This window comes from Cydia amplana, chromosome Z (genome assembly GCF_948474715.1).
Source record: "Cydia amplana chromosome Z, ilCydAmpl1.1, whole genome shotgun sequence".
Taxonomy (NCBI): Eukaryota; Metazoa; Arthropoda; class Insecta; order Lepidoptera; family Tortricidae; genus Cydia; species Cydia amplana.
This window is the reverse complement of record NC_086096.1, coordinates 14,762,888-14,778,600: the sequence shown is the minus strand read 5'-3', so window position 1 is coordinate 14,778,600 and position 15,713 is coordinate 14,762,888. Positions and strand designations below refer to the sequence as shown.

The following is a 15,713-nucleotide window of genomic DNA, read 5'->3' as shown; positions in this document are numbered from 1 at the left end:
AACATGCGGCCTAGTACATCACTTAAGCAGTAGCTAAAGTGCTTAAGTTTGAGTGTAATTACCGCAAAACGTATAGCGCCGTATCTAATTTAGGTGTCAGCTACGCACCTACAAGTTTGTATATTCGGCGGTTTTCGGAACTTATGTAGGTATTACAGATATACCTAATTTGAACTAGTCGCTTCTCGGTGAAGGGAAAACATGATGAAAAAACCGGACAAATCCCTATAAGGCCAAGTCCAAGCGTCTTCCGTAGTTTCCCCTTTAGGTTGGAAGTTGGTTATTAGCTCAAAATAGCCGGCACAACGCTAGACAGATGATGTTACCGTGTATGGTCTGCTGGTACATGGGGTGGGGCTGGCCTTCGTCCTGGGAGCCGCGCCGCTTGCGCTCCCCCACCGACTGCGTGCTGCGCGTGATCGCCGCATCCAGCCGTTGCTCTGAAAATGGGGAAACATCTGTCAAGTACCAGTGTGACAAGAGAATACTCTCGGGAATGTTTTTGTGTGACGACTCCCGGACATTCTTGGTTTCAATACTGCATTTGTATAGAAAACCAGTACCGGGAGCACATCCTTAGTGTGACTTTTACACATCGGGGTTCTTTTTAACATATTTTTATTTACTTCTGTAACGTGAGTAACAATATAATCAATTCTAGCAATTATTTAAAACAACTATAAATAGTCGTATCGATATATTAAAACTTTGCAAGAATTCAGGTGACAATACAATAAATTTGTACTATTATCGAGCTGATTTGTTTAAACCAGGAAATACGAGTACCTAAGGTAGCGGAACTCTTCGCCGAAGAGTCTTCGGTAGCCACTAGTACACCTCGAATTTGGGCACATAGGTATTAATTCGATTTAACGAGGCGTATACTTTGGAGGCATAAAGTACAGTCGACAATAAAAACGTGTTTACATGCCAATATTGAAAAGTCATTCACAGGTTTTCTTTTCTTCTTGACTTCGGTAATGGCCAAACTAAACTGTTACGAGTATATTCCTGCACTTCTTTTCCCTAAACGAAAAGACAAGGATAAACCCGTCGACCGTAACTAATAGCAAAGCTACGGTCACACTATGTTACTCACGAAAACAATAAGCGGCATTAATTACAAGGAAAGCTACATTTTCAACGTGGAATCTGGGTCAGAATCTACATAGTGGGACGCAGCTGAGCGCCGGTGCGACATACCTTCTTGCCATAGTTGCACGAGATGCGTTACATCACGGTAAGGAATAGGTATGTTTATTCATCAGAAAAAAATAAAACATTGTAACCCTTAAGATTTCGTCGAGTAGTTAGCGTGAACACCAGTGGCGTAGCTAGAGGATATGGCGCCCGGGGCAGGTACCAAATTTGCGCCCCCCCCCCAAACGAAATGAACTAACGAAAGGGTTACTTTTTACTTATTAAAGTTTACTTTTGATTTAGACAAAAAAGTGTTTTTTTAGTCCATCGGTGGCTAACAAGCATACGACACACCTGATGGTAAGCCGTCACCGCATCCTATGGACGTCTACACTCCAGGGGCGTTACATGATGCGCGTTGCCGACCTTTTTAAAACTTATGCACTTCTTTTTTTAAGGGGTGGGGCAGAAGTAGCGGAGGCTGGGGACGTTGTAACAGGGTACGGTTGAAACAGAGTTTCTTAGCTTATGGTCAGAGACCAGGGTGGGACGACTGCCCCACCTTGCCCCACCGTGGGTACGCCTATGGATCTGTCTGCCCCAGAGTAAAGTATCGCCTCCCTTTTGAGCACACCGCGTATTGAGCACACCGAGTTTTTTGGATACGAGCGCAGCCTACCCAGAAAGGTGGCTACGAAATTATCGGACGTCACTGATGGAGATGTCAACACCGAGGCTCCCAATACTCCCTGACATGGGAAGGGTTGTGCCTTGAAAAATGAGGTTTTCTTAGCGGTAAACGCGCAAAATTGAGCCTTGGTGGGATTGAATTGGACTAAATTCTCCCGATCCCACACCGAAACTCTGGATAGAATGCTCTCAATACCTGACACAGGTTTTTCACGGCATTCTAGTATCACAGAACGAGCGATGTTGGCACGGCATGTGTTATACAGGTTGGTCCAAACCTTGCCGTCCAACATTTTTTTTTAGATTCCTCATGCTGTGGGCTATCAGAATATGTATGTTAGCCGACTTTTCGTCGTTTTCGAATTATGATTTTTATTACTTTTAACTTTTGTTCTGAAATTCCGGGGTGAAGCAATTATTTATTAAAAAAAAAACTATTGAACTTTTTTGAATATTTCTTTTTGTAACATAATACTTTACAAACGGCGCAGTTGCTAAAAAAAATCAGCATCCTCACTTGGCTGAGTTGGGAAAAAAAAGCGGCCAAGTGCGAGTCGGACTCGCCCATGAAGGGTTCCGTATTTAGGCGATTTATGACGTATAAAAAAAAACTACTTACTAGATCTCGTTCAAACCAATTTTCGGTGGAAGTTTACATGGTAATGTACCTCATATATTTTTTTTAGTTTTATCATTCTCTTATTTTAGAAGTTACAGGGGGGGGGGACACACATTTTACCACTTTGGAAGTGTCTCTCGCGCAAACTATTCAGTTTAGAAAAAAATGATATTAGAAACCTCAATATCATTTTTGAAGACCTATCCATAGATACCCCACACGTATGGGTTTGATGAAAAAAAAATTTTGAGTTTCAGTTCGAAGTATGGGGAACCCCAAAAATTTATCGTTTTTTTTCTATTTTTGTGTGAAAATCTTAATGCGGTTCACAGAATACATCTACTTACCAAGTTTCAACAGTATAGTTCTTATAGTTTCGGAGAAAAGTGGCTGTGACATACGGACGGACAGACAGACGGACAGACGGACAGACAGACAGACAGACAGACAGACAGACATGACGAATCTATAAGGGTTCCGTTTTTTGCCATTTGGCTACGGAACCCTAAAAAGACAAACTTTTACGTTCAAGCATGTCAAGCTTAGATGTTGCCCTTACCTAAATAAATAAAAAATACAAGCGATTTCAAGGACTTTTGGTTATTTTAGAAACTGCTAGACCCTACGTTTTTTTAAAAGGTCAAAAAAGTGATACTTACTAGTCATAATTTGTCAGAGTCGCCGGTTAAAGGAACTGAGGTGGAAAGCTTCCAAATTAGTAATTCATTACAAAAATCCTCTTTTGTTATTTCTACTATTATTTTATGGGGTCACTTCCCTAACGCTATTTCATGTTATCAGTGCAAATACCACGAACAATTATTAGAAGGCATAAAAGCAACGCAAAGCTTCACCCCGGAATTTCTTAACAAGAAAACTACGAAAAATCGGCTAACATACATGGGGTATATTCTGATAACCAACGACGAGGACTCTAAAAAAATTTTTTGGAGGTCAAGGTTTGGACCACACTGTATACAGGGCACAGGGTGGCTAAAAAATAACTGCATTTCCGTTGCCAGGGAGGTTTTGGGATTATACTGAGCAATTTTTACTATGAGACCAACCCCTAAGTCGCGAAAAAAAAAATTGACTGTTTCCTACATTTTGGCTGGTCCATTTTCTATGGGAGGTCTTTTGCCCATTTTGGCGCCCCCCCTTGGACGGCGCCCGGGGCACGTGCCCCCCCCAGCCCCCCCCTAGTTACGCCACTGGTGAACACTATTTGTTAAAATTTCAAGTTTGAGATTTAAAGCCTGGCATTTAAAGGGTAAAATGTGTTTGCGATCTTTTGTTTCATGTTTTTTTTTATACTTCGACTTGTACGAAACTGAGGCCAACTCGGTCAATGAAATTAAAAGGAATACCAGCAGGTGTGCATGTGATGCGTAGAAACGGTACGCGCTATGCATCAGGTACCGTTACAACGGCTCAGTTTGTGCTAAACACAACACCCACTTACAGTACAAAAGAACGCAAGCGCCGATATAGTGTTCGTTCCATTGCAGTCACGTGTGCAAGTAACTACTGCTGTCTATTATGGTGCATATTATGTGAATTACGTCCGCGCGCAAACATGGCTCTGCATTTCTCTTGCTTCTTATAGCTACTGAAGAAAGAGATGTAAAACAAATATTTGAGCAAACACAGTGAACTGAATCAACATAAATACCTAAGGGGAAGAGGATAATCTCCTTTATTTGGGAAAGAATAGTACCTACCTACATTCTGGTCTGGTTGTTTCTGCTTAGTATATTGCATTTTTGGCTGGTGGTGGGCAGCTTTAAGATTATTAGTAGGCGTGTGTCGTGTCAACCCGCATTTTACCCCACTATCTAAAAGTCCTAGCAAGTGTAGGTAGATCTAAAACGAGACAGTTAAATATATGACTAATTGATTATGATCAATTTTTGTTATTTACTATAACTATATGATTACTTCGTTTCATGCATGACGTCAGTTTACTAGTTCATGTCACCAGCCAGCACCAAGTAACCGAGCCCTGCTCATAAATGCCAAAACCCTACCACTAGTAGTAGGTATCTTAATGAACCTACTTACATACGTAATTTAGTTCTAGTCAACAACGTCAACATCAACTCGTGATGTAAAGAGTAACTAACGGAGTGTCTAAGTATGCGTAGGTATGACAATTAATTTACATGTTATCGATTAGTATATTATTACGATACATATATCTTATACTATAGTTAAATATAAATACCTACATAACTACATAAGTGCATGCATAACTGAGGAACAAATATTTATGATAAACAGGATTCGAACCCGATACAATTCAATACAATACAATACAAATCATCTTTATTGCACAACCTCAGAATAACACAAAACACACTCTGTTCTGCCTAACGGACAACGTATAGGTATGTGTTTGTGTAGATATAATTTATATTATACCAAATGTGTCATGACGTCCGTCAATGCTACTGTAAAACATATTTATCACGGTTCCAGTTTACTAAAAGCATAAAAATAGAAATGTCACTAAAACTATAATAAACCTATTAGTAGCTGGCATGACCAAGTTCGATTGTTGAACATTCGAATTGTCCTCTTAGGTAACCAAACGACTAATATTGACAAGCTGGCTGATGATGTAGTCATTTCTATAAATACAATTTCCTACCCATACGTGACGTAATGATAACACGATTTATTACGTACTAGATGGACGCTGAAACCGTTCACTAGACAACATTCGAGTTTTACCGGCATTAAGTACTCGAAGAGAGAAGTGTTAAACATATTGATTATTGTTGAAAATATTGTTTATTAAAATACCGTTAAAACAACGCTGTGTTGGAACTGCGCCAAAACATGCGGGCGGTACCGTGTGGCTTAAATGTGTAAAATAGAATCGCGTTTCTCTGCCAAACATCGGCAATCCACAACGGGTACCTCAACACAATAAATAATACATTTACCACACATTTGGGACCCTTATAGACAGTGGTAAGCCATTTTATAGGCCGGAATAGATAAGATGTTTATCTAAATTCCATTAGCATTTCTTATCTACACGAATTGTTGCCTATTTTTAGGGTTCCGTAGCCAAATGGCAAAAAACGGAACCCTTATAGATTCGTCATGTCTGTCTGTCTGTCTGTCCGTCTGTCTGTCCGTCCGTATGTCACAGCCACTTTTCTCCGAAACTATAAGAACTATACTGTTGAAACTTGGTAAGTAGATGTATTCTGTGAACCGCATTAAGATTTTCACACAAAAATAGAAAAAAAACAATAAATTTTTGGGGTTCCCCATACTTCGAACTGAAACTCAAAAAATTTTTTTTCATCAAACCCATACGTGTGGGGTATCTATGGATAGGTCTTCAAAAATGATATTGAGGTTTCTAATATCATTTTTTTCTAAACTGAATAGTTTGCGCGAGAGACACTTCCAAAGTGGTAAAATGTGTGTCCCCCCCCTGTAACTTCTAAAATAAGAGAATGATAAAACTAAAAAAAATATATGATGTACATTACCATGTAAACTTCCACCGAAAATTGGTTTGAACGAGATCTAGTAAGTAGTTTTTTTTATACGTCATAAATCGCCTAAATACGGAACCCTTCATGGGCGAGTCCGACTCGCACTTGGCCGCTTTTTTAATTAAAAGACATGTCAAGATCGCTTACCTTCTTTCTAAAAACCTCCAAAAAATTTTTTTAGAGTCCTCGTCGTTGGTTATCAGAATATACCCCATGTATGTTAGCCGATTTTTCGTAGTTTTCTTGTTAAGAAATTCCGGGGTGAAGCTTTGCGTTGCTTTTATGCCTTCTAATAATTGTTCGTGGTATTTGCACTGATAACATGAAATAGCGTTAGGGAAGTGACCCCATAAAATAATAGTAGAAATAACAAAAGAGGATTTTTGTAATGAATTACTAATTTGGAAGCTTTCCACCTCAGTTCCTTTAACCGGCGACTCTGACAAATTATGACTAGTAAGTATCACTTTTTTGACCTTTTAAAAAAACGTAGGGTCTAGCAGTTTCTAAAATAACCAAAAGTCCTTGAAATCGCTTGTATTTTTTATTTATTTAGGTAAGGGCAACATCTAAGCTTGACATGCTTGAACGTAAAAGTTTGTCTTTTTAGGGTTCCGTAGCCAAATGGCAAAAAACGGAACCCTTATAGATTCGTCATGTCTGTCTGTCTGTCTGTCTGTCTGTCTGTCCGTCTGTCCGTCTGTCTGTCCGTCCGTATGTCACAGCCACTTTTCTCCGAAACTATAAGAACTATACTGTTGAAACTTGGTAAGTAGATGTATTCTGTGAACCGTATTAAGATTTTCACACAAAAATAGAAAAAAAACGATAAATTTTTGGGGTTCCCCATACTTCGAACTGAAACTCAAAATTTTTTTTTCATCAAACCCATACGTGTGGGGTATCTATGGATAGGTCTTCAAAAATGATATTGAGGTTTCTAATATCATTTTTTTCTAAACTGAATAGTTTGCGCGAGAGACACTTCCAAAGTGGTAAAATGTGTGTCCCCCCCCCCCTGTAACTTCTAAAATAAGAGAATGATAAAACTAAAAAAAATATATGATGTACATTACCATGTAAACTTCCACCGAAAATTGGTTTGAACGAGATCTAGTAAGTAGTTTTTTTTTTATACGTCATAAATCGCCTAAATACGGAACCCTTCATGGGCGAGTCCGACTCGCACTTGGCCGCTTTTTAATGCTCTAAAGTTGGCCGATACAGCGTTGCACTTGAGATATATTATAGATTAAGCATATACAGTCATTTACAGGCTGTGAAATCTCAGCGGGCCAGTGAATTTGTTCTGAGGAAACACAAGGTCATTTCTATTTCACATAGCCAGGAAGTGCTCTGTCAAATCTATAAGATAAAATAGATTTTGTTCTATTTTAGAAACTGATAGATTAAGCTGTAACTAGTGGCTCTGTAGACCTCACGAGCATAGTTTAAAGTTGAATAAATGTATGGCTCCGCCGTTAAGAAAATTCAAATTACAAAAAAAATAGCATTTTTTTTAGGGCTTAACTAGTTAAATAAAAGCTTGTAATTTCACGAGAATCGGTAAATAGCTCACCTCGTTTTTGCCGCCTGTCGTCACTACTGCGCCGGACGTCCTTGTCTTTACGAAATTGTGTTTTCTTCGCGGGTTCTTTCTCAAATCGGGTTTCCTGGGAGCCCCACGTACCGGAGCGATCTCGTATTTGTGATTTTCTTCTGATAGAGGAAGGCGAAACGATATTGCCATCTTTCACTGATTCTCCCGTGTTACTCGTCGATTCATTCTTCTGTAAGAAACAACACTATTTTATAAACAAAACAAGCGAAACAAACAGACTAAAACTAGTACGCAAATAACATCAGAATAGACCACCTTTAACTTTGTATAATTAGAATTTCCTATTGTTTGCTTTGCTCTCGGTTAGGCTTTAGGTGTGCTGGGCTGGGATGTATTGCTTAAATCGTAATTACAAACAGAACATTCTATTATAAATCTAATGAAATCTTAAATTTCCGATGATATACTTACTTCTTTTTCTTCACTTCTCTTAACCCATATATCTTCAGAACTCGTTGGTGATTCATCTACCGTAGATCTAATTTCTATGAGACTGCTATCGAAATATTTCTTATCATGATGGAGATTCTGGCCAGCAAAGATAGAACGCACACTAGGCCTTATCTCTTCCGCTCCCTTGGTGCCAAAATGTACGGTATGCGCATTGTGGACTTGTGATCGGAGCGCTTTTTCTACGAGGGCAGAAGGCGGTGGAGGTTCCGCAGTCGTTACTAAAAATTTGTGACGAGCACCCATTACTGTCCGTTTAGGTGGACCAACTGCTTCTCCCGAGGTGTCTCGACTCTCAGATGAAATTTCAATCGAATTTACTTTATCATTGTGATGTGTATTGTCAACTAAATCTCTAGATTTGTGATTTTTTGATGTATTTCTTATACTACTATGTGAAGCGCTATCGGAGGATATTGAAGAAAGTGCTAATTCAGGTTCTTTCCTCTCATCATCTTCATCTTCCTCTCGACACTGGGATAGGCGGCGGCGTTCCGTAAAAGGGAAGGTGGAGCTAGAATTCGGATTTAAACTGGAAAGATTATTACAATGGTTCATAAAGTAATGCTGGAAAAAGCTATCAGTTTCGGGCGTGTCGTTGTTATCGCCCTGGATGATGTCCTTGAGCGCCGCCAGCGACGTGATGGTGTTGTAGTTGATGGCGTGGACGAGCTCGTCGCTGTCGGTGGAGCTGGCCGAGCTGTCCTCGTCCGCCGGCGGCGGCGCGCTCATCTCTCCACACACTACATCAGGCTTCACCTCTTTGCATTTATCAACTTTCTTTTTCTTTTCATTTTTGCGCTCTCGTTTGTTTACTTTTACGTTACTGGTTGTTGCAATTTCGGAATCCATTGGACAGCATGCGTATAAAATTCAATATCAAGTATAAAAAGTCTAAGGCACTGATTACTTTGAGGTGTGTAAACCGTCACATCACAGTAAAAGTCACATGTTAATGTCTAATCAAGTAATATCTTGTGTTAGGTAATGTCGGAACTGAGTTGGCTGCACTCGTCACCGTACACACACCATGGTTGTGATGCGGGTGTGCAAACTGATTTCAATGCACATTTTACAATCCTGAAACGAGAAATCATCATTAACTTTCTTCACCTTTATTGTACAATTGGAATTTGATTAACGAGTATATAAGCTATTTCAAGTCAAATTAAGTACCCTTTTTGGTCGAAGTGCATTAGTGCAGTGCCCATGGATCCGATTTTCGATGTATTTCCTTAATTAAAGAGGCCATAGAGAATAAACGCCCTGTACCGGTCGTATATTACACCTACTAGAAACAACTAAACGATTTAACTGGCGGCCTATGTTTTAATAGACGATGATGAATGACCATGTACGTGAATAAAACCGCTTCTCGATCGACCATGCCGGCAAACATAAGCTACAGATGTTGGACATAACACATCATTGAATTAGGTTGTTTTTATTGGACTTGACCTACCTAAACTGTGAAACATCTGTCTATGGTAAATGCCTCCCTAGCGGATTGTAACAAGTACAAACTAATTAAGATATTATTGTTGAGAGATTTTTGAAGTGAAAACTTCTTTAGCGGCGCTGGGCACTTTTTGAGGTGGGGAAAAAATGAAAACTCGAGACAGCGTAAGGCGATCACGTGACCGTAAGGGGCGTAAGGCGATCACGTGACCGTAAGCCCCGTAAGGTGGCCACTCATAATTTAAATGGCATTTAAATCAATAAAGAAAAACTCAATGTTATTTGACATTTATGTTGCGGATTCCTTTTCAAGACTCTTTACCTATGTTCAAATAATTTGACGTTTTCATGGCAGTATGTAAATAAACATGTCAATGAAAAAGTGTGATCTTATATAATAAATAAATAGAATAACTCCGCTAAACGTATGTATCGTGTTACCGGGCGTCGGTAACATAGTGAGGTGAGTTTTCACTTCTATCGGCACTCCCGGAGTGCAACCGTTGTTGCTTGTTTTAGTCTTACACTTGCAGTTAGTTATTACAAAAAAAAATACCAATATATCAACATAATTCGTGTCGTTGCCGCTTTACTAAACAACAACCAGTAAACTCCCAAACTAAGATATCATATTTCTTTTTTCTATATTATTCAGGTATACCTACATCTTACAAAAGACACGACGCGTAAAGCGGGCGAGTTGAAGGATCAGGCATACCAGTACATAAGCGCTTTTCGTTTGTTACGCGAAATTATTATAAATCTCAAGTTCGAGATGAATAATGGTTGCAAAAAGTCGACTCGCCCGCCTAATCACAAAAAGCGGCCATACGTCAGTCAACTAAGACGATATAGTTAGTAGGTATAACTGCGTACTCAAGATCCTTAATAATATTAATTATGCATAATCGAAGATCAGATTTACACTGGTTTCGCTTTAAGTTAGATGATAATAATCCAGTATGGCTTAGATGGCTGCCGACTCTTTATCATTTGTCACCATGGCTGTCACGTTCTAACAAATATGTAAGTGCGAAAGTGACGCATGGCATGACAGGTGATAAAAATGTGACCACGTTAGCTGTTCGACCGCTACCGGTTCAACCATTATAATTATAACTATAATACTTATATTCTATTAGTCATGGACGGACCAGTCGTTCAGCAGCGGTATCATGGTCGCGTATTTGTGACTTGTCATGTCATGCGTCACTTTCACACTTACATACTTGTTAGAGCGTGACAGGTATCACCATACCTGTTACAAATGATAGACAGCAGTCCATCGTAACCCTGCAGCATTTTGTAGAAATGGAAAAGAGGACTATTAATCCAATTTAAAAGATACCCTGCCTGCCATAACCGTCAAAGTCAACATTTATCTGTCCTTTTATCCATTAGCTATATTTAAGTGTAAAATTAACCGCCATCATAGCGGAGTGTCGGCCATATAGACAGCTATCACACTGTCAATATTTGAGTAGAGATAACTGCATGAGCTTATTCTTATTATTACATAATTATGTCATTTATGTCACACCTCAAATAGTACGTATTTGTACCATGAGCGGTAGAAGAGGAAACCGTTTCTTTAAACGTAGTAGGGCGTTTTCTAAAATAAATATTGAAAACCCGATTCTCCCAGATCCTGGTGTTTTTGGATTCTTTCAACTCAGAATCACTAGCATATTCAATCCTGATGATAAAAAAATTGTCCCAAAATTTTGTATGAAAATTGTACATTCCACTACGTCACGTTACATACAAGCAAATACAAGTGAAAAATTTTCTCATACTAAAAACGTGACGTAATGGAATGGACATTTTGGGACTTCTTTTTTTAATGGTAGGATGGAGAGTGCTGTCGATTCTGAGTAGAATGAGCCCAAGAAGGTCCAGATTTGAAAGAATCGGGTTTTCGATATTTATTTTAGAAAAAGCCCAGTAGGGATAGGGGGTCTAATCATTCGAAAAGTTTATTGAAAAAAAAAGGCAACAGGGTTATGTTTGCTACCTAGTGTTTGTTAAATGAAAATCATTTCATATGTCCTTGTAAGTCAAGGACATAAAAATGTACGTACAGTTAAGTGTAAAAAAAAATATGGGTAGGTACTCATACTACTTATAAATAACTCTCATAGTTCTTAATTCGCCGACATAAGAGCTATGTAACATGTTTTTGAGTAAGATGTGTCACCCATATTTTTACACTTGACTGTACCTAAGATGCCTTATTTATTTTATGACATAGGTAGAAATCAATATTTTAATTAATATAATCCTTAGATAATAAATGAGTCTCGCACTGTCCCGGCTTTTTACCACGGCTCATGCCTTGAGTCCGCTTGGCGACTAATCCCAAAAATTGGCGTAGGCACTAGCAACTGCCATCTGACCTAACTTAGAGAGGAAACTAGACCTTATTGGGATGAGTCCGGTTTCCTCGCGGTGTTTTTGGCGATAAGCCACTGGTAAATATAAAATGATACATGTCACTACACTACACCTTATAAAACAAAGTCCCTGCCGCGTCTGTTTGTATATAGGTGAAAACCGCATAAGTTTAGTAGTTTTTGAGTTTATCGCGAACATATACTTGGTCAACCAGATCTTGTCAGTAGAAAAAGGCGACAAATTTGAAAAATTTAGGCGCAAAGGGATATCGTCTCAAAGAAAATTTGAATTTCGCGCCTTTTTCTACTGACAAGATTTGGTTGACCGTCTATACATGCATTACTGCCATGACCTTTAAATCATATACCATGATTGATTTAAAGGCCATGGCAGGATATAAGCTAAGTGAATCTGCCCCCAGCGAGTTTTGGCTTGTAATTTTTTTCGATGATGTGGCTTGGCTGTATTGGTAACAAGTAGTATGCAAAGCAAAATTTGAGCCCCCAAAAGTGAATAGTTTTAAAATAAAAATAAAAAACGACATATGATCTTTTTTCAATATTTTTTTCTAGCCAGCCGATTTTGACGTGCGTCGCGTATAATGTGCATATAGTAAGGCAATTATATGACATTAATTATAGGATATATTACCATACAAAAAAAAATACAATAACTTTTCCAAAAAAAAAACATATTTCTTTTACGTCAGCGACATTCCAAATTTACAAAATGAATGTATTCCCTTAATTTTATCTGTGGTAGAACAAGGTGTTTTTAGGGTTCCGTACCCAAAGGGTAAAAACGGGACCTTATTACTAAGATTCCGCTGTCCGTCCGTCCGTCCGTCCGTCTGTCACCAGGCTGTATCTCACGAACCGTGATAGCTAGACAGTTGAAATTTTCACAGATAATGTATTTCTGTTGCCGCTATAACAACAAATACTAAAAACATAATAAAATAAAGATTTAAGTGGGGCTCCCATACAACAAACGTGATTTTTGACCGAAGTTAAGGCTCCGTTAACGATTTTAGAGCCAAAATGTAAAATCGATAGATTTAGTCGTTGAAATTGTACTCCTTTTGTTACTTAATATCTAAATAACAAGTACATATTGGTTTCTATTGACACGTCTTCTCATCTTGCCTTTTAATAATAAGGTCCCGAGCGTGCGTCACCGGCAGTACATGACGAGAAGGGGCAGTTTTAAAAATTCATCAAAAAATGATACATAGTTATAAATTATAAAAAAATATGTATAAGAACAGTTTCAGAAAATGTTGTAGATTGTTTAAGTATCAAAATTACGTTGAAATTAAGTCGATTTTCACGAAAAATGTTCACTTGTTATGAAGTAATTTCTGGTGAAAATTGATTTCGTCTAACTTTCATTTACTCTTGTTCAATATCATATAACAAAAATGTAGTCTATGCAAGTTGGAGTATAGGATATGTGTAATACATAATTACCATTTTTAGCAGTCCAAACTTTACGAAATTTACAAATAAGATCGACTAAATCAGTGCTTTACGCGCGTTTACCTAAACGTCCATCAGAAAAAAAATCATTACTAATTTAGTGAGTCAGTTTTCAAAAAAATGATCTCTGTGCCGGTTATTCACATGAACTTCGATTTTTTATAAGTGGCCAGTGTTCATCATTATAAGCATGCACGTTTCTATAAAGAATTTTTAATCGAGTAGTTTTGACGATAGGATATAGAAAATGTATAGTGATTAGTGATGTATTCAATTAAAAAAACAAACCTTGTTCTACCACAGATAAAATTAAGTAAATACATTCATTTTGTAACTTATTAAAGAGGCTACCTTTGGTGAAAAATTTGGAGGTGTCGCTGACGGAAAAGTAATAAAAAAAATTTTTTGTAAAAAGTATTTGTAGGTATTTTTTTTTCTTTTGCACGTCAAAATCGGCTGGCTAGAAAAAAAATTGAAAAAAGATCATATTTCGTTTTTAATTTTTTATTTTAAAACTATAAACTTTTGTGGGCTCAAATTTTGCATACTTGTTACCAATGCAAAGCCACATCATCGAAAAAAATTACAAGCCAAAACTCGCTGGGGCAGATTCACTTAGCTTATCCTGCCATGGCCTTTATCAATAGCATGGAGTTAATGGAATCTACGAAAAACTCTTATACCCATATAAGTTTTTGTTATTACTTCTAGTTAAGTACCTCGTACGTCCTTATAGATATAAATGAAGTACTTACAGTCACATACGGTCCTACGCACACAGCTGATATTGAATTGCAGAAGGCGGTTCACACTGAAAACTATTTGAAAGTTTATTTGTGTTCTGTTTTAATTTAACACAGGCATCCCATTAGACGAAGAGACACTAACACTCGTAAAGCAATGCAAAATTGTGTAGCTTACAGTTACAATCAAAATATATATTTAGTACTTAGATTAGCTGTAAATGTGCACAAACAGACGGGCAGAGAGGCAGTTACTTTCGCATTTCTCATTACCTATATGGAGTTTCATTATACCAGGATTAAGGATATCGAGTTAATACTTAAACGCGGTTGGTTCACCAGACTGAGCCATAAATTAAAACAACAGTCCTAACTTACTACTAAAGCTCATATTATTACCTATACAAATATTCCCCATTGAATGCACGTAACGGCCTTGAGTCTTACGAGGAAGCCGTTATCTGTCAGAAAAGTTATATCACTGTCCCTCTTTACCAGATCTGATATCTAATTGCATCCTTCTCAGCCCGCCATACCGATTGGCAATTAATGGTGCCCATTACGCACGCCTGCGCACCGTTGTCACGCGGTCTGCGTGACAACGGCGATCTGCGATGATATTAACATGCTATCTGAATATATCAACGTCACACACCAGTGTGCGTACATATTACTAGTTGTTGTGGACGATTTTAGAGTGACGCATATCAATTACTGTTTGTACACATTTCTATTAACCTACTGGACGTGCGACATACTTAGACGAGGAGATACGCTGATGGAGGAAATAGTGTGTCTCACTTATGATTAATATTGTAATGATAATTCTTGTCGCAGATTATACTTACAACACGCATTAGTAGCTGTATAATATGATAAAATGTTTACAATATTTCCCCAATTCTTAAAATAACTACTATTGTAACCATGTGTTAGGGCTAGGTACTACTATTTCTAAAAGCTAGCTTAAAATAAGAATCCCTGCCTATAATAAAATATTTCTTTATCCTAATTCCTAAACTGTAAAAAATCCTAAAGCTAAAAATACACTAAGTTATTAGATAACCTAAAAGTGTAAAATTATGTTGATCATCATATCTGCCCTATATCGCGCACCAAAAATATGAAAGTTAAGTTTTGTCCTGGACTCGAGGCTGCTGCGCATTCCGCTAGTCATCAAGCCATAAGCCTTTATAACAAATTGGCTACTGAACTGAAAATCATTACGGATCACTCGCTGTTTCATAGACAATTGAAAAGATTTTTATCGAGAGGTTGCTTTTACACCGTGGATGAAATTTTTGATAATCTTTAAGAATTAGGAAAATTATAGCCTACCTAATATTACCTACATTTTATTAAGTTTTTAATAATTTTAGTTTTAAGGCATGTATTTCAAACACAATACCTGTATGATTATTAATTAATAATTATTGAATAAATATATGGCTATGACTATGACTATTATCGCCCACTGCTGAGCATAGGCCTTATAATTAAGACTTTTTTTCTCTTTATTAAGGGGCTTTTTCGAGTGAATAAATATGTTGCCCCATAAAAACAGACTTAATTAACAAAGTTAAAAGAAAGTCATGAATCTATGTA

The 15,713-nt window shown here is 37.8% G+C and overlaps 1 protein-coding gene across 1 annotated transcript in view; it reads right to left on the bottom strand.

Moving 5' to 3' along the window:
• The window catches only part of LOC134661820 (uncharacterized), a 78,068-nt gene that overhangs the window by 60,476 nt on the left and 1,879 nt on the right, over positions 1-15,713 (bottom strand). Inside the window, exons 2-4 of the mRNA XM_063518014.1 lie at positions 7,997-9,115; positions 7,544-7,754; positions 327-440 (exon numbers count right to left, since the gene is read on the bottom strand). Of these exons, the coding sequence (XP_063374084.1) occupies positions 327-440; positions 7,544-7,754; positions 7,997-8,887 (1,216 nt within the window). The 5' untranslated portion in view covers positions 8,888-9,115. The remainder of the gene's footprint in view (positions 1-326; positions 441-7,543; positions 7,755-7,996; positions 9,116-15,713) is intronic.